The sequence below is a fragment of the Brassica napus genome, chromosome C6, assembly GCF_020379485.1.
Source record: "Brassica napus cultivar Da-Ae chromosome C6, Da-Ae, whole genome shotgun sequence".
Lineage (NCBI taxonomy): Eukaryota > Viridiplantae > Streptophyta > Magnoliopsida > Brassicales > Brassicaceae > Brassica > Brassica napus.
Window position 1 is genome coordinate 16,681,055 of NC_063449.1, and position 27,853 is coordinate 16,708,907.

Below are 27,853 nucleotides of genomic sequence, written 5' to 3' on the forward strand. Positions count from 1 at the left end.
GAATTTGACCTCTCTGAAGCTGATCTTTTTTTCCGGTAGCTACATTTGCATGTGGTTCAATGCCATCTCCAAGTAGTTTATCATTGTCTTTACAACCTGACATCTATATAATAAGATGAAAGAATACCAATTAGAAAATAGAGAGAATATGAATATCAACAAAAAACACTAATAATCAAGTTAACACCCAAACACAAAATGTTTAAACCCGAAAATCAATTTCTAGAGAAACTCTAAATCCCAAATCCAACTCGAATGCTAAACTGCAATGGACAAACAACCCTGAAAACTGACATAGAACTACAAAGACAGAAGTATAAGCTTACCTCATGGTCAGAATCAAACGAAGAAGACGAGATTACTCGGATTTCAGAATCGACGAAACAAAGAAGAGAGAAGCTCGGGTTTGAGAGAAAGAGAAAAGAGATTATTAACTGATTATGTTTAGGTTAGCCGATAATTAGGTTATAAGGATATATATACTTATGTTAAAATTTGGATAACCGATTGGAATTAAAGAACCGAACCGATGCAATAACCGAAGATGTTTTAAAAATCTGTCGATCGGTTTGTTGTTAACCCGAAATCCACAATCTTCGGTTTGGTTCGGTTCAGAATCGCAGGGCTAGGTAATACTATAAAGTTATAACCATCACATAAAACCCGAACAAGGTGAAAAATTTATAAAGTAATTATAACTATCACATCACATCAAATTAAATTAAATGTAAATATTAAAAATGAAGTTCTAAGTTCAATCCTAGTATAGTAGGGTAAGTGTATAGATACGTTTTGCTCTAGTGCGTTCGGATTATTTTATGCATCTGTTTAGTTTTACTACACACCACACACACCATATGAGTTCTCTAGAAGAGAGAGCCATGAGAAAAAAAAAATATGACACACGTTTGAGTTAGTTACAACTGTTTTGTATTAAAAAAACGTTTCCACTGTGCTTTCTTCAAGCTAAAAGATTGCGACCTTTAATGAAAGTATCCGCCATGAGAATGAATTTTCTTGCTCTGGGTTTGTCTCTGTGTCTTGTTCTTTCCAGCTTCCATGACGTTTCTTGTCAGGTAACACACAAACCATGTACCTTTTTTTCTGCTTCTTTCAACCCTAAAGAAAAATGATTCATTTGGTGTGTTCTTAGGATGATGGTGGTGCTAGTAGGCTGAGTCATTTGGATCTAATTGAACGTGAATACCAAGGTAAAGATAATACCTAGAATCATTAAGGTTCTCCCTCTATTTTTGTTTTCTTGGACTGATTTGTTTTTGAATTGCAGATAGTGTCAATGCTCTTCAAGGCAAGGAAGATAAAGATCAGTGTAAAATCTCCCTCTCTCTCTCTCTCTGCCTCTTTATTGTTCTTTTCTCAGTTCTGTTTTCTTCAGCTTCTGTGTTTTTTTTTGTGTCTACAGCTTCAGATATAGTGACTGAGAACCAGAAGAACACTACAGCGACTGATCAGAACACTATTTCTCTGTCTCTGTCTGATGAATCTGAGGGCACTACTTTCAGTGATTCAGCTGATAACTCAAACCAGGTTAGGATTCAGATTTAGATGATGAATCTGCCTAAGAGATTTCTGCAAAGTTAGTTTATTATAGAACTAAGGGGCCGTTTGTCTTCTTTTGTGTTTAGGTTGGAGCTGTTAGTGATGAAAGTGTTCAACGGTCGAGTCTCTCGAATCAAATAGAACTTGAATTTGAAGGTATGTTAAGATCTTAATCTCTCTATTTCTCATAGTGATTGTGTTTATGGTGTTATAGGAAGAAAATGCCTTCTAAAGATAGAAAGTCAAATCTTTGTTAAGTCCATAACTAATTAGAAGTTGGAGTTTAGTAAAGTGATTGTTTCTTGATTAATTGCAGCCCATCTCAATGGTCTGAACCAAGCTGGATCTGATGGTGCCAAGGACAGTGAAGAATTATGTACGAACAGCTTTTCTCTCTTACACTTTTCTTCATAAGTTCTGTCTTTTGCTGAGGTGGTTGTTATCTGCCTCTTGTTTCAGCTGCTGAGAGACAGAAGATGTTGGAAGAAATTGAACGAGATTTTGAAGGTATCTCACAGATTCAATCCGTATGGTTATAGTTAGTTTATACAAACCTCACTAATTAAATTGTCTTCTTTTGCTTCTCTTACTTTCAGCTGCTTCAACTAGTTTGAAACAACTAAAGACTGATGAAGGAAATGATGAAGAACAATGTAAAGAACTCTTCCTCTCTTACTTTGTATTTTTGATTCAGTTGTATCCTTCATTGATGCAGCAGCATCTGTGTCCTTTTTACAGCTGCAAAGAGACAAAGTTTGCTGGATGAGATCGAACGCGAATTTGAAGGTATATTCTTAACATACCCTTTGAAACCTGTCTAAGAATAATTCCTCTATTTTGGAATGTTTAATCTAAAAGATTGCTTTGTCTTCTGTTTAACTTCCTACTTGTAGCCGCTACAAAGGATCTTGAACAACTAAAGGTTAATGACTTCACTGGGGACAAAGATAATGAAGAACAATGTAATAAACCTCTTCCCTCTCAAATTTGTCTTTGCTTTAGCATTTTGTAAATGGTTCTGTGTCTTTGTTACAGCTGCAAAGAGAAAAAGTATGCTTGAAGAGATTGAACGCGAGTTTGAAGGTTTATTGAGACACCATTACTTTCTGCTCTTAAGTTTCATTATGAACAAAATGTGAGTAAAATGATGAAAAAGTGTTTACTTATGCATTTTCTATTTAAATTTTTCTACTTTCAGCCGCTATTGAAGGCATTGAAGAAATAAAAGTTTCTGATTCTACCGGAAGCAAGGATGATGAAGAACAATGTAAAGTCTCATGATCTCTTTATGTTTACTCTGATACATTGTCTCTGAAGCTGCTTCTACTTCTTGTTACAGCTGCAAAGAGACTAAGTATGCTTGAAGAGATAGAACGCGAATTCGAAGGTACTAACCGTCTTAATCAGGTTTTATCTATCACTAAGAAATTTCTATGTTACTTAAGTATATGTTTCTGTGTTGTGTTTCTCATAGCTGCTACAAAAGGGCTTGAACAACTCAAGGCTAATGATTCAACCGGGGACAAAACTGAAGAAGAACAAGGTATATAATCCCCTCTTCTTTATTTGTACCATTTTGCTGTATATGGTTTTCTTGATCTTGATCTTGCTGTTAAGCAGATGCAAAGAGACAGAGTATATTAGAAGAGATCGAACGCGATTTCCAAGGTATCTTCCACATTACTTTTGCTGGTCTTAACTAGTTCATATCACATCTCTGAGTGTAATCTGAGAGTCTTGTCTCTTTACAGCTGCTACAGATAGCCTTAAGCAACTTCAAGTTGAAAGCTCCAGTGAAGACACAGAACAAAGTAGACATACCCTTCCCTTCTGATCTGCTTTTCTTTCCCTCTAGGGTTAATCTCAGACAAGTTTTGATGTATTTGTTACAGCTGCAAAGAGACAAAGTATGCTTGAAGAAATTGAACGTGAATTTGAAGGTAATATTATTATCAAAATGCAATAGAACCAAACTTGGTGAATGTAATTTTTAAGAATGTGTCTATCTATGTCTACTTGCAGCTGCTACACGTGATCTTAAACAACTAAATGAGTTCACTGATGATGATCAATGTAAAATACTTACTTTTTTCTGTGTGTGTGTTTCAACTATTTATCTCCTAATATAATAAGAAACTTATGTTTCTCTGTCTCTTTATTACAGCTGCAAAGAGAAAGAGTATACTTGAAGATATGGAACGTGAGTTTGAAGGTATCATAACATATTATTTATCTGTCTTATTGTAGCTCATATGCTTCAGAAAAAATCTTGAACATGTTAAATATTGTACTTGCAGATGCTATTCAAGGTCTTCAACAGATAAAATCTGATGATTCCATAAACAATGAAGAACAATGTACAACTCTCTTCTCTTTTACAACCTTCTCATGCAAACATTCAAACCCTAATCTATAAATTCTTGTTACAGCTGCTAAGAGAAAGTTAATGTTGGAAGAGATCGAACGCGAATTTGAAGGTAACTTGAAGATTACACTAAGCATTTAATATAATTTCAAAATGTATGATTCCACCTTCTTGTTCTGCAGAAGCTCAGAGTGGAATGAAACAGAGCGGTTCCATTACACCAGAGTTTCTTGGACTAGGACAGTCAGGTGTCTGTGGCTGTTTCAATCAAGACAAAGCTGGTTTAAAGCAAGACGAAGTTGCTTCAATCTCTATATCAACACAGTATAGCATAGAAGAGATCCTCTCAGAAGAATCTGAACTCCAGGTTTTGTTTTCTGACCTTTTCTTGAGCAGCAAGAAACAAAATCACAACCTAATTTCAAAACCCTAACTTATGCAGGGAACAGAGACTTCTTCTAGTCTCACTAAGTCTTTAACCCAACTAGTTGAGAGTCACAGGAAAGAAAAGGAATCTCATAATGTTCTCACTTCATCCACAAGTGAATCAGCAGCCACATCAGAGACTGTAGAGAGCCTTAGGGCTAAACTGAAAGAGCTTCGTGGCTTAACCGCTCGTCAGCTCGTGACACGTCAAGATTTTGATAAGATTCTCGTTATGGCTGCAACTTTCGAAGAGCTTAGCTCAGCTCCCATCAGTTACATTTCTAGGTTAGCTAAGTACAGAAACGTCATCACAGAAGGACTTGAAGCTTCCGAGCGTGTCAACATCGCAAAGGCACGAGCTACAATGCTCAAAGAGACTGCCACTGAGAAGCAAACCTTCGTGGACGCTAACTTCGAGGAGGCTAAAAGGCTTGCTCAGAGAGGAGACGCGTTGTACATTAAAATCTTTGCGATCAAGAAACTGTTGAAGAAGCTTGAAACAGAGAGAGAAGCTGTTGACGTGAAGTTTAAGGAGGTTGTGAAAGGTCTCTCTCATCTTCTTGTTGATGCTTCAGAGGCTTACGAGGAGTATCATGGAGCTGTGAGGAAGGCGAAAGAGGAGCAAGCGGCTGAGGAGTTTGCGAGAGAGGCAATGGAGAGTGCACAGATCATATGGGTTAAGTTTCTTAGTTCTCTTTAGGGAGGAGCTGAGATTCTTGGTTGTGTTTAGAGCCAATTTGGAGGTCTTGTTTGTTCTTGTTTTGTATTTTGTGCTCATGTTTTGTTTCAGACTTTGTGTGGTGGTTATATCAGGAGAGAGAGATTGGAGATAGACAATAAAATAAACAATGTTCTTCAGATTTCAAATAAAATTTAAGATTTCAATAATTCATATGTCAATTAGATCATGATATAGATGTCTAATGCATACTCCTTTTCCTAACAGGAGGATCGGAGATAGAGAGAAAAACAAATAATGTTTAAATATTTCTAATAAAATAACTTTAAAAAATTCAAAAATAAATTAGATCCTGATATGTAAATTAGATCATGATATATTATGTCTAGTTCAAACTCCTTTTTCTAACAGGATGGGAGGTAGAGAGAAAACACACATAATGTTTTAAGATTTCTAACTAATTTTTTTTTTTTTTTTGACATCAACAAAAGAAAACAGACTTATATAGACTCTGTTAACCAAAAGGGTAGCTCTGCATCCATGTGAACGACGAAAAACAGTTGAATTCTTGCACTCCGTGCTAGTTTGTCCGCCTGTGTGTTATGCGTTTTTGGTACATAGATGATCTCCGAGCTCTGAAATCCAGTACTAAGGGTCTTTATATATGTCAAGTAGTTTGCAAACGCTAGTCATTCTTCTGGTTCCGAAATAAATTAGATCCTGATATGATTTCTAACTAATAAAATAACTTTAAAAATTTTCAAAAATAAATTAGATCCTGATATGTAACTTAAATTCATACCCCTTTTTGGGATATGGTTGGTGATAGAGACGAAAACAAATAATGTTTTTTCAGATTTCTAATAGAATAAGTTTTCAAAAATCCATAAACAAATTAGATTCTGATATATATTTCCAATTCATACTCCTTTTTGGAATATTCATACCCCAAAATAATTCCAAGAACCCTAATCAAAGTTGATAATTATTATTCATGATATTCTAAGATATTTTATCATATTAAGAATTATATATATATTTAAAAATTATATATGAAAGCATAAGAACTAATGAGAGCATTGATAAAACCTCTTATTAAAATATTTATAATATAATATTAATATTACAGTAAAATTTAAAATATACATATGAAATCAATGATAAGAACTCATGAGAGCATTGAACCCTATTTCCCACATATATATATATATTTCTCTTCACAATAATACCTTTCCTATTTATTACATTATGTTAATTTTAAAAATTCATTGAAAAGGATGTAATGAAAATTTTAGGAGAAGTTTCTAACCACATGTAATTATTATTGTAGTTCTTCAGTTCAAAAAAATAAAGAAATTTATTAGTGTAGTTATTTTAAGAAACCTAGAATTTAATTACCTACATTAGTCGTATTTAAATAATAATAATAATTTATCAAAAGAGGGATTCTTTTTTCTTTTTTAATCAAAAGACAAATTATTTTTAAGTATCCAACCAAACGAGGAGAAAGGAACAAAAGACACAATCCCCATCCCCATGGTTATTAAAAGATAATTAAAGAGATAAAGGTAAGTAATTAAAAAGGAAACAAGTGGCTAATCCTCTAATTAAATAGGAAACAAATAAGAAGAAGAAGACACTCCTCCGCACTCTCTGCGATAAATCATCTATCATCAGACGAAGACTACTAGAAAAGGTAAGAAGCTTCTCGTTTCTCGTCTCTTTCCACTTCGTCTTCACACTATTATTCTGATGATTGACTTCAGGTTTCGTGTTTATAAATCACAGATTGCTGCAAAATTGGCGTCAATTAGCCGCCTTCTTCTCGCTATTCCAACTTCGGAAGCTCATACATTGGCGTATCGGCGGGGATCCATACTCAGCTGCTGGTAAGTTTAGTTGACCGATCGTAATTATCTGAGAATTTGTGTTGAGTTTTCTCCAGATTTGGTTTTGAAACACCTTAATGCAGGTCAAGGGGAGTGGTTTAGATCTGAATTGTCAATAGATATACTGCTTTAGAACCTTCCTATAGCTCTTCTAGTATCAGAGAGTTTGATCATCTTAGACTTACTATATATAGCATATCAATCTTTGCTAAAATCGTATTTTAGTATATATCTACAATGATCATGATCACAACCAACTCTTGTATATATATATATATGATGATCAATTGAATAATATAATTATCAGATTACATTGTATACTGATTGCAACATGTCTTTTTCCAGGTTGCTGTGTTGAGAGGCTCGTGGATTTGTGTATGGAAGAGGTTCGGTTGTCGCCGCTGAGGCAGATAAGCGTTAAGTCTTCACTCTCTGGGAGGTCTACTCCAAGGGGTTCACCTAGAGTGCATTCTTCTGGTAGGACTCCTCCTCGTAGAGAGGGCAGAGGTGGAGGAGGTGCGGTTCAGTGGTTTCGTAGCAGCCGCCTCGTCTACTGGCTGCTTTTGATTACTCTTTGGACGTATCTTGGGTTCTATGTTCAGTCTAGGTGGGCGCATGATAACGAAAACAAAGTTGAGTTTTTACGGTTTGGAGGCAAGCTGAGAAAGGATGTTGTTGTACATGTGGATGTGGATAAGAGCAAAGGGATGGGTTCCGTTGCTAATGAGACTTCTGATGCTTTGGTGAGTGTTACTCCCGGTAAAGATGATGCTGGCGTGAATAAGAAGAGGACGGATGTTAGTCTGAGCAAGATAGATGACGTGGCTTCTCGGCGGAGCTTGAGTTCCAGGCGGAAGACGAGAAAAGCTAGCCGGACTTCACGTAGTAAGCACAAGGTGTCTAAAGCGGTTGAGAGTAAGGCTTTGGAGGATGAGCAAGACCCGCAACTTCCAATGACGAATGCTACTTACGCCAACCTTCTTGGTCCGTTCGGATCACTAGAGGATAAAGTTCTCGAGTGGAGCCCGCATAGACGGTCCGGGACTTGCGACAGGAAGTCAGACTTTAAACGCCTTGTTTGGTCGAGGAGATTCGTTTTGCTTTTTCACGAGCTCTCGATGACTGGCGCTCCTATTTCGATGATGGAGCTGGCTTCGGAGCTTTTGAGCTGCGGTGCAACAGTCAGTGCAGTTGTTCTCAGCAGAAGAGGTGGGTTGATGCAAGAGCTCACTAGGAGAAGGGTCAAAGTGGTTGAAGACAAAGGAGAACTCAGCTTCAAGACTGCCATGAAAGCAGATTTGATCATTGCTGGGTCAGCAGTTTGTACCTCATGGATAGGTAATAAGGATTCATCATCCCTTTTAATTAACAATCAAAGCAAAGCAGATCTTTATTAACCGTTATTCATTTTCTTGTAGATCAATACATGAATCATCATCCAGCTGGTGGAAGTCAAATAGCTTGGTGGATAATGGAGAACCGAAGAGAATACTTTGACCGAGCTAAACCGGTGCTTGACCGAGTGAAGATGCTAATTTTTCTATCGGAATCACAGAGCAAACAATGGTTAACATGGTGCGAAGAGGAGCATATAAGGCTTAGATCACAACCAGTGATTGTTCCTTTATCTGTTAACGATGAGCTGGCCTTTGTTGCTGGGATTCCTTCCTCACTCAACACACCAACACTATCTCCAGAGAAAATGAGGGAGAAGAGACAAACACTACGCGAATCAGTCAGAACGGAGTTGGGCTTAACAGATGCAGATATGCTCGTGATGTCTCTTAGCAGCATAAACCCAGGAAAGGGACAACTTCTTCTCCTCGAATCTGTTTCCTTAGCACTTGCTGAGAGAGAACAAGGAGCTCAAAGGAATCACAAAGGCACCGTTAGGAAAGAGAAGGTTAACCCCTCAAGGAAACATCGCCTAAGAGGCTCATCTCGACAGATGCAAAGTACTTCCCTCACACTTGATAATGCAGCGGGAAGACAGAAACAAGAGCTTAAACTTCTCTTGGGATCAGTGGGTTCAAAGAGCAACAAAGTTGAATACGTTAAAGAGATGTTAAGCTTCTTATCTAGCAACGGAAACCTATCTAAGTCAATCATTTGGACTCCAGCAACCACTCGTGTTGCTTCATTATACTCTGCAGCAGATGTCTACGTCACAAACTCTCAGGTAACATATCCTCCTCACTTCCTCAGACCTCAAATACATTATTCTTTTGCATTATCCGGTTTATGATTTGGTTTTGGTTTAGATTTTTTGGTTTTGGTTTAGATTTTCTGGTTTTGGTTTTATCGATTTGATGGATTTTGAAACCAAATAGTTTAATCCGGGTTGGTTTTGGATTAAGCATATCGGTTTTCATTTCAGATTGTTTTTGGTTTATTGACAAATTCATGTTTGGTTTTGGATTAAGCGTGTTCGGTTTGGCTATTATTTTTACTTAAAAGGTTTATTTTGCCCACCTCTTGTATGTCTTTTGTTCAGGGAGTTGGTGAAACATTTGGGAGAGTGACGATAGAAGCAATGGCGTATGGACTTACAGTGGTGGGAACAGATGCAGGAGGAACAAAAGAGATTGTGGAACATAACGTGACCGGTCTACTTCACCCAATGGGACGATTAGGTAACAAAGATTTGGCCCACAATCTCTTGTTTCTACTTAGAAACCAAGATGCAAGGCGACAAATGGGGATCGAAGGACGCAAGAAGGTTGAGAAGATGTACATGAAGCAACATATGTACAAGCGATTCGTCGACGTTCTTGTCAAATGCATGAGACCATAAACACACCTTTGTATCTTATATCACAGCCCATTGATTCTTTTACCAACTCGGATTTTTAGGAGTTTATTTTTTTCGAGATTCTGAATAAAATTCTCTTATTATATTTCATGTCTCTTATAATATTCCATTCCCTGGTTTTCGAATTGTTATAAGAGTGATGTTTATATGGTCATGACTCATGAAACAATTACATAAGATCATGAGAGACGATAAAAGCTCTGCAACTACCAACGATGTTGGTACTGTTCTGCAACATTTTCCCTCCTCGAGCAACCGATACACCCTTCTTCTGATGATGGTCATCCTTTGCTATCCAATAATGATCAGAGTATTCTCCATAGAACTAGAAAAAGAGAAAACAACAGTAAATTACGTTAATAATTTGATAAATTTTCAGAAAAACACTGTTTCTCGCATGTTATACAATTAAATAGAGACACTTCCTTTTCTTATTTCCCAAGTCATTCTTCAAGAATGTCCTTCTCAACCTTCCTAGCAAATCTGTCACGATTTGAAAAACTGGATTATCATCTTGTACGTTGGTTTGAAAACCCCTTGATCTTTTTCGTAGCTCCATTTTTCGCCACCAAATGATCAAGAACTAAAAAGAAAGTTTGATGGAAGTCAGAAAAAAAAACTAGCGTTCAGCGTTCAGCGTTCATGTTGGCTTAGAATACTCTTTTTCAAGTTATATTAAGGGGAATTTGCCAAAACTAATCTACAACTTGATTTTAATCTCAAACATGTATCCAAACTTGAATCAAATGCAAAACTAACTTAAAAGCTTTATGAAATTACACTCCAGTCCCTTGTGGGCAAACAAAAAAACAGAAGTCATTTTTACGAATATAGCCCCAGTAAATCGTCTGAGTCGTCTGAGATGTTGGAAGTCGTCTGGACGACTTCAAAGTAAGTCTTCTGGTGTAGCTGATCTTAAAAATAATTTATAATTTTTTAAAAAAATATTTTGATAAGCGAAAAATTAAAATCATGTAATTATAAACAGTTTTAAGTGATATAAATTAAAATATAACAAAATTGAATTGTTTTCAACATAGATGAGTGTAGGTAGTGAATCATGGTACTCTTTGGTCTAGGGTTTGGCAACATATGTTGTAGTATTGTATGTATTCTAAGGGTTAGAGTTTGGAAAGCTTGAATGTTTTTTTGAAAAATTAAATTTTTACCTATACGTGTTTATTTTTGTGCATAGTAAACACTTTTGAAGTTTAATTTGATTTTATGAAGTGTTTAGTTAGTTAATTAAGTTTAGGGGTTATGTTTAGGGTCTAGACGACTTCCATGGAAGTCTTCTGGTGAAGAAATTAAAACAGACAACTTACATGTAAGTCGTCCAAATATTCCCACCTAAAATTTTTTAAAAAAATATTTTCCCGCTTAAAAATTTAAACCAGACGACTTACTTGTAAGTCGTCTGGAAAGTCTTCTATTTTATTTTTCCGTTAAAAATATTTTACTTTCCCGCTAAAAATATTAAAGTCTTCTGGGCAACTTACAAGTAAGTCGTCTAGGAAGTCGTCTAGGAAGTCGTCTGAATCAAAAATATTTAACCTAATTGGATTTTTTGCCTCCCTATATAAAAAAAATTACACATTCTCTCTCCTTTTCTCAAATGGTTGCAACAAAAATGTAATGTTCATCATTCTAAAATTCTTCAACCTCTCTTCTAATCTGTTTGACTTGAAAACACCAAACTTTATATGAATTTTTCAGTTTTGTCTCATGTCTTTCTTACTAATCTATCTTTTTTTGCAGGTTTTTAATCAGATGGTACTCATCTTCCACTCATTTAAAGGTAAATCTATTAATTTTAGATATGTATTTTTGTGTGTTCTATAAAGGTAGATTTATCTAATCTTCCACTCATTTTCTCTGTTTTTAAGCTATTGAACGTTTTTTGATATGCAGGTTTTTCAGATCTGGAAGACTTCTGGGACGACTTACCTGTTAGTCGTCTAAAATATAATGCACTAGACGACTTCCAAGAAGTCTTCCAGACGACTTCCTGGAAGTCAGATAAGTCTCCCTTTCATAATAGATCTAACCGTTTTGGTAAGTTTTTATGCCTGATTTTTCTTCATTTGGTAACTTCTTGTTGTATAAAGTTCTTACTTTTTTCCCAAACTAAAACTCTCCAAACCCACTCTAATCTCTTTGACTTGAAAACACCAAACTTTATATGAATTTTTCAGTTTTGTCTCATGTCTTTCTTACTAATCTATCTTTTTTTACAGGTTTTTAATCAGATGGTACTCATCTTCCACTCATTTGAAGGTAGATCTTAATTTTAGATATGTATTTTTGTGTGTTCTATAAAAGTAGATTTTATATAATCTTCCACCCATTTTCTCTGTTTTTAACCCATTTGAACGTTTTTTAATATGAAGGTTTTTCAGATATTGGTTTGAAATGCAGGTTTTTCAGATCTGGAAAACTTCTGGGACGACTTACCTGTTAGTCTTCTAAAATATAATGCGCTAGACGACTTCCAGGAAATCTTCCAGACGACTTCCAGGAAGTCGGCTGAACTTCCTGGAAGTCTTCTGACGAAGTCTTCTTCCATATCAAGTGGAGTCCAAGCTTGTCTTTGTAGAGGAATGATCTATAATTTTTTTTATTTGTGGTCTGTTTTGTGATTTGCATGTCTACTTTTTTAGTTGTGATTTTTTTGTAAAATCAGTAATAATATTTCTCAAGATGTAATACATGTGCTAACAATGTGTTTACACATTTACAAATCAATGAAATAATAGACTTCAATAGCCTTTTTCTTATCTTTGGATCTCTCATATGCAATAATAAACTCCAATGGCCCTTTTCTCATCTTAATAAACAAGAATGTTGGTAGCTTCATATTGATACAACATTTTAAGAAGCATTTTAACCCTTCTTCCAACTCATAACAATAATCATCATTAGTGTCTATAACAATAATATTTAAGAGATGGAAAAGAACAATAGTAACTAGTAAAAGTATATCATATTTTTTATAAGTTTGTGTTGAAAAACTTAGTAAAATTTAGTAAAAGTAAGGGAGAAAACATATTTTGAAAATATGAGTTTAACATATCTTGATGAAACTTATCACTCTTAAAAATACAAGTTATTCAAAAACTAGCGTAGAAGACTTAAAAACTAGCGTAGAAGACTTCACGGAAGTCTTCTCGGATCAGTTAGAAACTTTAATTAACGTGAATGTTTGTAACCTCATAAATATCACCAATTAAGTTATAAATTTCATTCAGTAGCCCAAATATTCATTAATAAACATGAATTAACAAGAAAATGTTAAAAAGTCTTTATAGTTTTAGAGAAAATGCAAGTTTATTAAACATTGACGCAGACGACATCCACGGAGGTCGTCTAGTAGACTTCCAGAGAAGTCGTCCATTTAGGTCATTTTTGCAATAAAAATTTTACAAAGACTCTATTGTAATGAGTAGGTTAACTCCATAGACTCTGTGTTCATGTCCAGGTTTTAATCATCTTGAGCCATTGCAACAAGATCAGCATGTGTCGAACCTTCACTCAAAAATAACATTCTCGCTCCTTTGAATTGATCAACCACAAAATTCCAAATTCCATCTTTCAACAAACATTTTCCATACACTGCATGTAACTGACGCATCATCTGAAAAAGTCAAAATAAAACACATTAGCAAACATAGAACAAAGAAAACGAAAGTTTATTTAAGATCAACGCGGACGACTTCAATCTAAGTCTTCCACACGACTAAAATATAAGTCGTCTGGTCAACGCAGAGGTTATTTTTGCAATTGACTTTGAAATCTGTTATCTGAGACGTCTGAAAAATAAGTCGTCTACTTTTGTTTGGTTAAAAAAAACTCCAAAAAGCTAGACGACTTACATTTCAGTCGTCAAAGGTTAGTTTTGCATTTGACTGGATTATTTCAGAAGTTTGACTTTCCTGGACGACTTACATTTCAGTCGTCTGGTGAAAAATTGAAATATCAATAATTTATTAAAACTCGAAGACTTACAATTAAGTCATCATAGGTTAGGTTTGCAATTGAAAAATAAAACTTCAATATTTAATTATATATAGACGACTTACAATTCAGTCGTCTGTCCGACGACTTACATGTAAGTCGTCCAGGATTTACGAGGTTTGACCAGAATCTCGGAATACAATCATGGACGACTTACAAGTAAGTCGTCGAGCGGACGACTGAATTGTAAGTTGTCTGAGTATAATTAAATATTGAAGTTTTTTTTTCAATGGCAAAACTAACCTACGACGACTTACATGTAAGTCGTCGGGTTTTAATAAAATATTGATATTTTAATTTTCCACCAGACGACTGTAAAATAAGTCGTCCAGGAAAGACAAAATTTTGACAAAATCCAGTCAAATGCAAAACTAACCTATGACGACTTACATGTAAGCCGTCTAGGTTCTTTGGAGATTTTTTTGTAACCAAACAAAAGCAGACGACTTATATTTCAGTCGTCTCAGAAAATAGATTTTAAAGTCAATTGCAAAAATAACCTCTGCATTGACCAGACGACTTGACCAGACGACTTCCAGGTAAGTCGTCTACAGCCAGACGACTTACTTGGAAGGTCGTCAGGACGAACAGATCTGGAAAAAAACTCGATTTCATACCTTAAATTGGTGAGATAACTTCCTTAGCACACATAAGGCTTCTCCAAGCACACAGAATCTCAAACGAAAGTGACCCACCCAGAATTGTTAGCTTCTATGACCCTATGAACCATAAAAATGTAGAATCAAAATCTTGGGTTTTTTTAGTTAAATGTGGAGAAAAAATGAGAGATGTTGTGTCTAGTTCATAAGAATGGAGAAAGAAGAAGGGTAAATCAATTTTGGGAGCATTAAGAGCTTCAAATTGGTTGTTCATGGTGGTTGGGGTATTGATGACAACGGCAATCTTGTAATTACTTGAAGATGATGAGGGTGAGAGAGTAAAAATGTTATTTTCGAAAGAAAAAAAAAAATTGATGGCATTTTCGAGAATTATATGAATTTGTGGGGTGAATAGGACAAAACTCATTTCCAAAAAAAAAAAAGGTTAGTTTTGTATTTGACTTTGAGTTTTAGGTCAATTTTGCAGAAAACCCTTATATTAACTTGTGTTTTATTCATTGTAATTATCAATATCATCGTTAATAATATTTGAGAAAATTACTAGAATGTATAAGAAAAGTTGGTTTATTACTAGAGTGTTATACATCTTTTAAAAATTACTAGAGTGTTTGGATACCCCTAGTAAATGACAGTAAGGGCCTTTGGTTAGTTTTTTTTAATTGAAATTATTTTTAAAAATTAAATCCACATCACTAATTAAGTATCCACATCAGTAATAGAGAACAATCAACCATCTCTTTAATTACATAACATTGAAAAAAAAAACACAACAACACAGCACAACTTCGTCGAAGAACTAAAGGAACCCTAACCGCGTCTTCCCTGAAATCATCATCGACATTGTGTTTACTCCGTCTTTCTCGAACTAACTCTCTGTCTTGTCTTCTCCGATATCGTCTTCCCTGAAATCGTCGTCTCCAATCGTTTTTATGAAATATTTTTCGCTGTAATTGTCTGAAATCATCTTCTCTGCTGCGTTTTTCGAGTTTGTGGCTGAGTTTTAATTTATGTTGTGGCTGAGTTACTTTTCTTTTACGGCTGGTTTATATATGCAGTTTCGTTTATATATGCAGTTGTGGCTGAGTTACTTTCTGTCAATCTCCGAAGACCTAGCTATCAGAAGTGTGCATTCCGAAGAGAAAAGACAAATACATTCCAAAAAACACTCAGATCGACAATTGTGGGATGTGTTTAATTAATTTTGTTTGTGATTTCATACACATATTTGGATAATTTAATTTTTTTTCAGATCTGAGTGAGAGAAAATTGAACAAAAAGAAAATGAAGGAGATGAAAAGAAGTGACAGATTCAGCAGAGACGACACAAAGGAGTTCATTGAAGCTTGGATACATGGACGAATACCGGAATGGTGCAGAAAACCTGTATTTTTGGTTTTCTATGTAAAAAACATAACTCACCCATGTATCGTGTGTTTGATTTATGCTATGTTTATACTACTCAGCCGTGTCGTTTATATATCTCAGCCGTGTCGTTTACATAACTCAGCCATACCTCAAACATACCCTAAAATCAAAAAATGTTTAGATAACTCAGCCTTATCGTTTAGATAACTCAGCCGTATCGTTTATAAATACCTCAAACATACCATAAAATCAGAAAATTGAATTCAAGTACTTTAAGAAATTATATTGAAGATCATCTTATCAATATCAAGTGAATATAAATCAACTGAATGTGTATAGTTTCTTAAACTTCAAGTTGAGACTTTAACTTGATCTTGAGATATATGTTCTCTTACAATCACTTATACAATTCTGACTTACAAGACTCTAACTTTAATCTTTTCTTAAATATAAACCTCAAATCATAAACTATAGAATTATAAAGTTATAAAAATTTAAAATTTATCTTTGAACATTAAATTCAATATTTTTATTATTATTTAAAGTTTAAGGTTTAGGTTTAAAGTTTATGTAGTTTTGAGTTAAACTCAAATTTGAATCATTTAAAAAAAAATCTTTAATTTAAAGTTCCATTTCAAATTTTGATTTAAACCCGTAACTACATTTTTTAAGTTTAAGCAATTTTTTTCATGACCATTGATTGATTTTAGTCTAAGGGTTCAATATTTTCAATATAAAATTATAATATTTTATAATGTATTAAAATTTAAACTAAAAATATTAAATATAAAATTATAAAGTTAAATATTTTCAAAACATTATCTCAAACCATATCCATTTCAAACCTTTAACCCTAAACCTTGAACCACATACTTTGACCTATACCGTAAAACATTAAACTTCAAACTTTTAAAAAAAATTAATTAATCATCTACCATAAATTCTAACTACAAATGTTAAAACTCTAATATTTTTGTTATTTAAAAATAGAATCTTAAATCTTAAATCGAAACCCAAAACACTATATACCAAGCCCTAAACTCACTCAGTTATATACCCTAAACTTTAAATTTCATATTTAAACCATACATCAAAAAATCAACATATAATCATAAAATCCAAGTTTTAAAATTTAAAGCTTTATCAAAATACATTTTAATATAAAATACAATTTTAACCATCAAAATTAAAACATTAACCATTGATTGTTTTAATCTAAGGGCTACAAATCCATCTAGTGCTTATCTTCTAACTTCTTTCTCATTGGTTATATTTTTTAGTACAAGGATTACAATTCTTGACCATTGATTAGTTTTAATCTAATGGTTTAAAATGCATTTTTTCTTCACTTTCTCTCTTCTATTTGACGTCTCCTCCTCTTCTTCTCTTTCCTTCGAGAGCTCTTTACAGTTCCAGATCTTCTTCATCTCTCTCACTTTCTGTCTTGTAAACAAGAGAGATTCATACATTATCATTCATTTCTTATGCCTTAGTATATTTGGTTTGTAAAACTTAGAAGTGAGAGAAGAAGAAACATCAAAGTAAGAAAAGAAGATTGTCGGAGAAAAAGAAAAAGTGTTGAAGAAGACTGGTCTTCGCCGTCGTCACGGATATTGAGCTCGTCGCCATCTATACGTGCCAACGTCGTCCTTGTTTCTGTTTCTCAGATCCATTTTTTCCGGTCTCCATCTTCACCGTAGTCGCCACTACCACCGCTTGTCACCACACTGGTCACGTCTCTCTCTTTCAATCTCTCTCGCTCTTTCTCTGTGTTTTGAATTTGTTCTTGTTACTAGAAGAAGTTGGATAAGGCAGATGAGCTTGATGGTGGAGGAGATAACAAAACCGTTGTGTGGCTTGAAGACGTTGGAGCTCTCGTGGTAACGAGACTGCGGTGGCAAAGGAAGAAGACAATAATGACCTCCCAACTCTCGTGATATGGAAGAAACACGCGGTGGTTTAGTTAGGTTTAGATTTTGTCGACACGGCTGCAAGCTTTTTTGTTTCTAGGTTATAGATTAGGGTTGGTTTATAATTAAACTCAGCCGTAAGGTATGCATAATTCAGCCGTAACGTATCTGAATGGTATAAGCCAGTCGTAATATTCCTATAACTCAGCCGTTAAGTGTAATATGTTTCGCGACGTTTCGTATTTTGGGCGGGAAAAAATCATTCCTTCAACTCTGAACACAATATTAAAACTTTAATATTTTCTTAAATTTAAACCTCAAACCCTAAACTATAGAACTATAAAGTTATAAAAATTATAAAGTGTATCTTTTGAACACAATATTAAAACTTTAATCTTTTCTTAAATTTGAACCTCAAACCCAAAACTATAGAACTATAAAGTTATAAAAATTATAAACTCAGTCGTAACGTATGCATAACTCAGCCGTAATTTGATTATAACTTAGCCGTAACGTATGCATAACTCAGTTGTAAAGTATGCATAACTCAGCCGTAACGTATCTGAATGGTATAAGCCAGCCGTCCTATAACTCATCTGTCAAGTGTAATTTGTTTCGCTACGTTTCGTATTTTGGGCGGGAACAAAATATTTGGGCGGGAACAAACTCATTCCTTCAACTCTGAACACAATATTAAAACTTTAATATTTTCTTAAATTTGAACCTCAAACCCCAAACTATAGAATTATAAAGTTATATAAATTATAAAGTTAATCATTTGAAAACAATATTAAAACTTAAATCTTTTCTTAAATTTGAACTTCAAACCCTAAAACTATAAAGTTATAAAAATTATAAACTCAGCCGTAACATATGCATAACTCAGCCGTAACGTAAGGATAATTCAGCCATAACTTATGTGTTGGAGACTTAATGTATGAACTAAAGTTATCTGATTCAGATGACGCACCATCTGAGTCATCAAACATATAAACTCAGCTTTCAAATTCATCATCTTCTTTGTCTTCTCTCATTTTCTTTTTTTTTTTGTTCAACTCTCTTCTTTTCTTACAATTTACGGGACTTAGCTTCTTCATCTCTCTCTTTTAGTCTTTTTTCTTCTGCAAGACGACGAATCCAATGAGAGAGGGAGCAGCAGGATATAGGACCGCCATACATGAAACTGGAGGAGAGGAAGCTTCTTCTTTAACCGATCATCATCAAAAATGACGACGACTGTAGTAGATCTGTCTCAGATTTTCAATTTTAAAAATTTATGTTTTCAGACCCAGTTGTGGAAACAATAATTACCAGAACCATAAGATCTCAGAGAAAGATAAAGAATAAGTTGAAGAAGGTAGATAAAGAAGATGAAGAATGAAGAATAACATAGACCATTATTTTATTGTTGTAACATTAGTGATGACATGGCAAATCCGAATCGATGACATGGCGGATGACATGGAAAATCGGTTAGTCAGCCGCCAAACGAATATATAACTCAGCCTAAATAAATCAGCCCTCATGTACAATTCAAGTCAGCCGAAACGTGGATACTATTTCAGTAATTAATATTTTGCTAATAAATCAGCTGTAATTAGGATGAAAAATCTTAAGTCGGCCATATCGTCAAATAAAGCCGTCAAACAAATGATATTCTAGTAATTAATCTTTCACTAATAAGTCAGCCGTAAATAAGCTGAATTTACTATTAATCCATCCAATGACGGCTGGTTAAATATACCTCAGCCGTAACAACATCTCATAAGTCGGCCGTATATTAAATAACCCAGTCAGTCGATGTTCATTAACTCAGGCGTGGAAACATAACTCAGTCGTGTCTTAACTACAACTCAGCCAAATTTTACAGAAATCAAACCGCCGATGTATAAGTCAGCCGTAACTTGTGTACGTAAGTCAGTCGTTATCCCATAAATGAGCCAGATTTATGTAAATCAGCCGTAACTAACAGCTGATTTATGTTCTTAAGTCAGCCGTTTTCTCTTAAGTCACCCGCGTTGTTTAATTCAGCCGTAACGACGTATATAGCTGTTTACGACCGACTTAATGAAAACACAGAACCAAATTCCTACGTGGCGCCGGGTTTTTGATTACGTGGCATTAAAAAGTAATGGCGTTTTCGTAAATACGTTTTTTCTCATAACGTAAAAAAAGGGCACGCTTGGTATTTAAAAAATGCCAGTAATAAAAAAAAGATTTGTATGGTTCTAGTCAATTGTCCTAAAATATTATATATTTGAGTAAACTTCCCATAATATTTTAGTCCAATTCCAGTAAACTATCTTATAGATCTTGTAAGTTCAATGAAGTCAAAATAATAAAGTGTAAAAAATAAATAAGACACAATTTTCTCTTTTCTAATTTACTAGAATAAGAAAGTAAATTACACCAATCTAATTATGCATAAATCATAAATCATGCACAATCCTCCTAAAATACCATCATTTTCAATTACAAAAATTCTTTAGAATAAATTAATCCTAAGCGAAAACTCATCCCAGAGTATAGAATTTAACTTATCATGATCACCTAACTCTGAGTTAAACTTCATGTGAATCTATACTTTAATCTTCTAACACTCTGAAAATACGTCAACAATTACGTCAGCACGTATCACAGAGCAGTGACACCAAAAGCTTGATCACACAAGCACAAACAAAATATCTCTCTACTTTTCTTTTTTCACTTAGACAATTTTCTTCATATAGGCACATCCTCCTTGTATACAAAAACTAAATTTGCTCCCCAAGTTCAACCAAAGACAATTTAAGCATCCTAGAATCTAGAATTTGACTTATCATGATCACTTAACTCTGAGCTAAACTCCCTGTGAATCTAGACTTCAATCTTCCAACACTCTAGAAGTACGTCAACAATTACGTCAGCACCTAACACAAAGCAGTGACACCAAAAGCTTAATCATACAAGCACAAACAAAAGATCTTTTCTACTTTTCTTTTTCACATAGACAACTTTCTTCATATAGGCACATCCTCATTGTATACAAAAACTAAATTTGCTCCCCAAGTTCAACCAAAGTCAACTTAAGCAACTTTCGTTTCTTTTTAATAGAAAACTTACTCTTCAAGCAAGTTTCATTGTTCTTAATAGAAAACGTCCATTTGTCTTCACACAAATATCTTCTTTTTTTTTCAAGCTTAACAAGTCCACGCACATCATAATATATGAACTCTAACACATCCCATCGTCATGATACACACATGTATTATCTCTTGTAGTACTTCGTGAACTGGTACATAACACTACATGAGTCAATATCTCCAATTACCCATTTTTTGACTATGCATGTGAACCCATAACCTCAAGACAGAAAACCACATCTTCAGGTCTCACAAGAATCTTTTCTCACAGTTTCCTAAAACAATACTATATTCACATTCAAATTATGATTGCGAGTTTAACGTCCACAATTCAGCACCTTTTGTTGGGGAAATGATAAAAAAAAAATCTCTGACTCAAGAGCCCGATCAAAGATCATCCAGATCAAAATGTAACTTAAACCCAATTAATTAAATCCAACCTGACCCAACTAATTAAACCTACATGAGGAAACTCTTGTTAATGCCTTTCCCAAATCGATTAGTTAGGGTTCCTAAGGTAAAATCACAAACAAACAAGGAAATCAATTTTAATATTTTTAAAAAATTTATCCTGAAACAAAAAAAAAAATCGCGAAAACTTACCTCATCCTGAATCCAAGAGTGGCCCTCTTTTTCGATTGAAACCTCCTAAATCAAAGTATAACCCACGAATTTCACATAAAATCGATTTCACATTACCCCCTCTTTAGTACCCTAAAATTGACTTCATATTTTCCCCTCTAATGAACCCTAAAATCGAAGCATCTCTCGGTCTCATTTGCGAAGGAATCGATTCTCTCTATGTCTCTCAAAACGACTCTTTCTCTTTGTGATTCTACTCTCTTTTCTTCCAAATCTATTTGGTCTATGAACCTAAAATTGTCGATTTGGGGCAAACCAATAAGTTAAATCTTATATGGATTGGGTTTAATGAGTTGGGTCGGTCGGATTTACTTAAACGGGGTTAAGTTTAATAAATTACGGATTGACCCCATTATTTTTGGTTAAATTCAATTAAATAGGGATCAGATGCATGTGAAATTTCTGCCAATGGCTGAGATGTTCAGTCGACTCTCTCCCCCTTTGTGGGAGTCCGGAACCTGATTATGTAGTTCCCAACATATTAATTTTTACTTCGTATATGTGACATGAATTAACATAAAGGTGGCGATGTTATTCACATATTTCATACTTGAGATGTTTTCTACCATATTTTGTAATATTTGTGTAGCTGATAAAAAAAATTCTTTAATATTAATATGACTCCTGATTTAATAAATTTGTTTTCATTTAGTTGACCAATTTATTTTAGAGCTATTTAACTCAATAACCATAAATAGAGTGGTAATTAGGTGATCATACACAATCTTTATGTATTTAGCTAAACGGTGATAGAGATAAGGTGATATTAACTTTCTGTCCGAGTTGAGCAGCTGTTTGAAGATGGGCTTCACGTAAACCGATTTCGTAGAAAAGTAGAGTTGTCAGGTTATGAACAATAATGTGCCAGGCATTTTTCAGATCTAATATATTATTAATATATTATTGGTGAGATATTTGTTTTGTTACTGGCACTAGGAGATTGATAAGGATGAAAAAGAATATAGCTTCATATTTATCCTATAAACAAAGAAGCTTCGTGGCCGTAATACTGCACGTGCCAATTAATAAGATAATTTGTGGGTAAAAAATTTGGTAAGAAGCTGTTAAAAACGATGCAGATACTCGAGAAATCCGGTTTAAGAAAAACATATCAATTAAAATGTTAGCTAGCCTGTTTGAGAACCTTCTATGTTTAAGATTAAGAGATAAATTGACAGGTGTAAGCAAAATAATATAATAATGAAACAAATGAAAATGTCTCCTTGGCTTACAAGAGAAGCTTGGTAAAATGTTAGCTAATTGAACAATGACAAATATGTATTATAACTGGATATTATATAAATAATCTTGATTATAATGATAATAGCCGGAAAATAGTCTTATGTACATTTAATGTGATTGCATATTAATATCGGATAATACTTTATGAATTTGAATTAAGATATTATATGAAGAATGGGTAATATGTATTAGTAAGTCTTAACCGAATATTACAAAGTCAATCCAGATAAAAAAGTATATTTGGATATATTATTTTTTATCCGGTTTAACAAAATTATATTTGGCTACTAAAAAGACAAGCAAACGGGTTATGTACATGCTTATCCGGATATATGACAATTTATGAAATGAAAATAATTTAGGGATAATAGTTAAATACTAACTTTAATGCAATGTGCTTAATATTGACACAATTTTTAACATTTTAAATTGATTATCCGGTTTAAAGAATTATATCCGTCTGCATAAATATTACAACTGGATATTTTATAATTATTAAATTTACAATAGCCAAATATATCATTTTGTTAACTTATACATAACTTAAGAATAATCACAATTACATCAAAGCTAAAGAGTGAACCATTCAAAAAAAAAAAAACTCATACTAAGCTATCACACCATATAACTAAGGCTCCCAATGGTAACATATGTTAACACGAAAAAATAAACAATAAATGGATTGTTCTTATTTGACCTCAGTGCCAAGAACTGGCCCAGCAGCTTTAAAAATTGCGTGGGGTAACTCATCTGAATCCTGAGACTATTGATTCATTCTAATTTTTTTTTTGAAACACAACTTTCGTTATTTCTTAAACATTCGGATTACAAATGAAAATGGAGTTTAACCAAACTCGATCCAACCAGATACAATAAAGCATACAAGATAAACGTAAAGACACCTTTACTTTAGAAAGACAGTGGATTCAAAGCAAAACTCGAATGCGTCAAAGCAAAGTTCAACAGAAACTTGAAATTTAGTCACCTTAAATTGTGATGTTAATATCCAATCCACAACTCGGAATATCATCGTAACAACATCCATTGCATATTCAGGCCCGAACGAACCGCTACATAAGATGAGAAAACGGTTATAGATAAAGATACACACCTCCATTTAACGTTTGGAGGGGAAAAAATTCTCATGAATGAGGCGGTGAACAATACGACTCTCTTCTTCGGCGAGAAGGATGAAAGTGATGATGATGAAGTAGGTTGTCCCGATGAACCCATCAGTAATAAAAAAAAACTAAGTGAACTCTTCACATAAGATGGATAAATACATTGTGTGCATTCCAGTTTCCGTAAAAATCCAAAGGAACCCCTCGGTAATTTTTAGAAAATTGACCAAAGTGGTCAAGTCCCTCCACGTACATGTGGGACTTTGAAACTGATGAAAATGATGGGCTGAGAATTAGGAAATTAATAACTTTTGAGCTCCCCCACAAACGTGAGGTAGTGGCCCAGCCCAAAGAAACTTGTGACATGTTGTCGACGGTAGAGTACAACGACGAAGGAGCAGCGATTCATTCTAAATTCTAAACATAAGATTTGTGTCTCTGTTGCACAAAAAAAACAAACATTTGTCTCTCTGATAGTTGGCGACATGAGCAATATTGAGGATTTTAGGCATGGACAAAGTAAGGCAGAGTTGTAACAAAGTACCGAGCTAGAGATGGCAATCATGGATCTGGACCGCGGGCCTAGTCCGTAAAGGACTGTCGCAGGATGGTACTGGGACGAGGATTTCTAGGTCCGCAAATCTGGACTGCGGACCTAACCCGTAAAGGACTGTCGCATGATGGTATTGGGACGAGGTTTTCTAGGTCCGCAAATTTGCGGGCCTCGCAGGACGGGTCTTTGCGGGACTAGGTCTTTTACGGAATGGACCGAAACGGGTCATGCGGGATTACATAGACCCGCATTTTTTTTCTTCATTTTTTATTTTACCTGAAAAAAATGAGAAAGAGAGTGAGAAGAAAGCGATTCTTGTGACTTTTCCCCCAGAAAACATAAGGAATTCCGGCGATGATGATTCGAGCTCCGGTGATGATGATTCGAGTTCCGGCGATGACGACTCCAGCTCCAGCGATGAAGATTCGAGCTCTGGTGGTGTTTTGATTTGTTTTTTTCTTTTTATTACACACAACTATGAATTGTTTTATTACAATGTGATATTTCTTGTTTAAGTTGAATGGTTTTATTTTCAGTACTGTGAAGTGGTGTTTTTCTTAAATTAAATTTGGTTATAATAGTATTTTTTAGGAGGAAAGTTAGTTGTATAACACGTCACTTGTATAACTTGGCAAAGTGATTCACGAATTTTTTTGCAATCCAAATAATTAAAAAGAGAGATGGTTTGATGAAGACATACAATACTTAAGCCAAATTATTACAAAGACAACAAATCAATCAGATTCAAACTTAACAAAAGCTTATGCTGATAACAAAAGAAGACTTTTAACTCAAGAACGCAAGTACAAACGGAGCTTTGTGACATTGATTTTGATAAGGCTTTAGTGAAGCTTAACGAGCTCTCTTCAACTCTCTTACACAACTTTTCTAGTTGAACATTCATGAAAGAAGCTGTAGCAGGCGGTTTGATAAGGAGGCGTCCCGCGGGACTCCTCGCGAAGGCCTATATATTCTGCGGTACGGGTTTGGCCGGTATTTTGAAGACCGCAGTCCGCGCGGGACAGGCCCGCTGTGACCCGCTCAATGACTAACCCGCTGCGGTACGAGACGGAACGGGATAGGTAAACCTGTTTGACATCTCTATACTGAGCTAATGATGACAACTTTTTTGCTTTCTTTGTGATAATTTTATGTATAACACAACTTTATTATTTTTGCTGATCTCCTTTACATCTAAATTCATCGCTTTTCTCCACAAACATTAAGGCAGTTTTGTGATTTTTCTAAAAAATAGCAAAAACGAAACTGGCAATATTGGACGTTTTACTCACTTATTTCTTCAAATGAACAATGAAATTTACTCATTTCCTTGTAGTTTTGTAACTATGAGTCAACATTTTCATTTCTTTTGTGGTTCTTCGATTTAATTTTATACTAATTATAGGATTAATATCTGTTAGTAATTTGCCAAATGTGTATACTTTGATTTTGGACCACATTCCTGACTCACTAGGTAATTGGAAACGACTCACTTCTTATTATATTATATGAGTACGCATAATCGATACATATTATACTAATTGTTGATACAGATCGATAATATATACTGCTGACAAAAATATAAAAATGCTAAACTGAATTTATATAGCTTGTTTTGGATTTTCTAAATGTGTATAGTGTATATACCATTTTTAAATTATCAATTGGATCAACCAAACAAAACTACTAAGATATCAATATACAATATTAAAAGGGATATATGAGGAGTAGAGAGGGTGTCCACGTCGGACAATAAAATCGACCAATCAGGAGATCCCGTTTTGACACGTGAGCAAACTCTCTCATGCGTTTTGTTCATTTACGGTATGTATTATTTGGGCTTTCTAAATATTGAATTGTGTGGGTTTGTATAATATTTATATTTGGGCCCTCGGTTAGTATGGCCCAGAGTTAGACGTAGAAAACCTTTCTATATTGTCTTCATCGCCGCTTTCCTTTGAACCCTAATCATAGTTCTTCGTCGAACTGCAGATCTTTGTAACGGCTTCACCTTCGTGCCATTAAACATTGCCATTAATCACAGTTAATTCGATCTCCACTACGACTGTTTACTTCAGAAAGTTCTATCTCTTCAGATTCTTCGGGATTATGAACCTATAAATAAACGTCTCTGGCTTGATGGTCCTCACAGATTCATCGCTCCTTCCAGCTCATAACTCATACAAAGTCCTGCAAGAACGATGGCTGCTTCCCATATCTCCCTTTCCGACTTGAAGACAGGATGTTGTACTCGAACCATTGTCACACGCTTGCTTACTCTGATTTTGGGAAGCAAGGAATGTTTAGAAGGGGGGTGCACTAATGGGCGTCGATAAGGTTTTTTATTTTTTTCTAGTTTCTGTCTTACGTCTTCGTTGTCATGTCGTCCATATTTTTGGATTCTAGCTTCTGATCACAAAACTATCCTTATTTTGTTGTCTTATCTCATCGAAGCATCTGTATATGTCCATCGCCTGAACACATTCCTAGAACTTCTTAGCGAGAGAGAGCTATGTCTGAGCTTAGTGGATTCGATGTGACTAGAAGCAACAATTATTTCAAGCTTTGTGTTTCTCCTGTGGCCATCCGTCTAAAAGAGTTTACGAAGATGGTTGAAGTTTCTGCTGTTGCTCATCTGATTTCTACTGAGATGTTTAGGTTTCGATCTGTTGAGCAACTCATGTCTTTAGCTAATACTAACGTTGAGCTTCCAGGTATGTCTTCATCTGTACTTCGTCGCTATGAATTTAACTTTTGTATTCACACACATCTTATACCATTTAACCCTTCTTCTGCACCACATGTATGTCAACAAAACTTATTTATTTACTTGACTCCTTATATAAGATAGTAATAGGTAATATTGTTGATCGACAGGGTGGTGGCCACACCCCTGATGATGATATGCATGGAAAGAGAAGTGCTTCTTCCAAGTTCAATGTTGGTGTCTCATCTGGCGGTAATCCCGCCGAGGGGGGTGAAGACCCCAAGGAACCATCTGATGCTGAGGAAACCATAGCAAGTCGTGAGCAGACAGAATACAATTCTGAGACTGTTTATAACGTCCCACCAGATTCACCTGAAGGGGAATCCACCGAAAAAGGGTCGGAATGCAAAGTCCTTTAAGTAGCAGATATGAGAAACTATGCCAACGTGACATACGCTTTGTCTTTTGTCGCTCAGTTTATGCTAGGACAGTTGGTCCACTATCTAATTTAAAATTTATTTGTGTTTGTTTCTATTTGCTAGCTGTTTGAAGTTTTTAATATTACTCTTTTCTTATTTTATAATGAACCCACTTTTATGGAATACATGACTTGATTCGTATACGAAACATATATTAAAATCATGCAGTGTTCTGTCCTCATTATTAGTCAACTAAAGGCACTCAAACATAACAGTATAGCGAGAATCATATCAAACCTTGAAGACTCGAGACCTGAGCAAAATTATGGTTAATAAAAGAAGAATAATAGCTACAAAAAGTCAGTAAAATTATGGTTGATGTTATGAAATAACTTATAATTTATAGT

At 34.7% G+C, this 27,853-nt stretch overlaps 2 protein-coding genes and 1 long non-coding RNA gene across 5 annotated transcripts; 2 read left to right on the forward strand and 1 right to left on the reverse strand.

Annotated features, from left to right (window-relative positions):
- Positions 1-844: 844 nt before the first annotated feature.
- On the forward strand, positions 845-5,239 carry LOC125588826 (TSK-associating protein 1-like). 2 transcript variants are annotated; one of them, XM_048760665.1, is made up of 23 exons: positions 846-1,076; positions 1,154-1,211; positions 1,289-1,330; positions 1,424-1,548; positions 1,647-1,716; positions 1,877-1,936; positions 2,020-2,067; positions 2,157-2,213; positions 2,299-2,346; positions 2,454-2,522; positions 2,596-2,643; positions 2,759-2,827; positions 2,900-2,947; positions 3,035-3,103; positions 3,181-3,228; positions 3,312-3,371; positions 3,453-3,500; positions 3,583-3,633; positions 3,725-3,772; positions 3,858-3,917; positions 3,990-4,037; positions 4,108-4,292; positions 4,368-5,239. In XM_048760665.1, the coding sequence occupies exons 1-23, from the start codon at positions 987-989 to the stop codon at positions 5,049-5,051; spliced, it is 2,133 nt and encodes a 710-aa protein (XP_048616622.1). In that variant the 5' UTR covers positions 846-986; the 3' UTR covers positions 5,052-5,239. The 2 variants fall into 2 exon arrangements, with proteins under 2 accessions (XP_048616623.1, XP_048616622.1); XM_048760666.1 differs by lacking the exon at positions 3,583-3,633 and having other exon boundaries at positions 845-1,076.
- A 1,367-nt stretch (positions 5,240-6,606) lies between these two features.
- On the forward strand, positions 6,607-9,847 carry BNAC06G09690D. 2 transcript variants are annotated; one of them, XM_013847332.3, is made up of 5 exons: positions 6,607-6,726; positions 6,819-6,919; positions 7,265-8,257; positions 8,338-9,098; positions 9,414-9,847. In XM_013847332.3, exons 3-5 carry the CDS (start codon positions 7,297-7,299, stop codon positions 9,711-9,713), a joined length of 2,022 nt encoding a protein of 673 aa, XP_013702786.2. In that variant the 5' UTR covers positions 6,607-6,726; positions 6,819-6,919; positions 7,265-7,296; the 3' UTR covers positions 9,714-9,847. The 2 variants fall into 2 exon arrangements, with proteins under 2 accessions (XP_013702786.2, XP_022562155.2); XM_022706434.2 differs by lacking the exon at positions 6,607-6,726 and having other exon boundaries at positions 6,797-6,919.
- LOC111207899 lies at positions 9,792-21,649 on the reverse strand. Its single transcript, XR_002660128.2, has 2 exons — positions 21,366-21,649; positions 9,792-10,214 (listed from the first exon to the last, which is right to left on the reverse strand). It is a non-coding gene; the product is annotated as an uncharacterized LOC111207899 (long non-coding RNA).
- Positions 21,650-27,853: the final 6,204 nt, after the last annotated feature.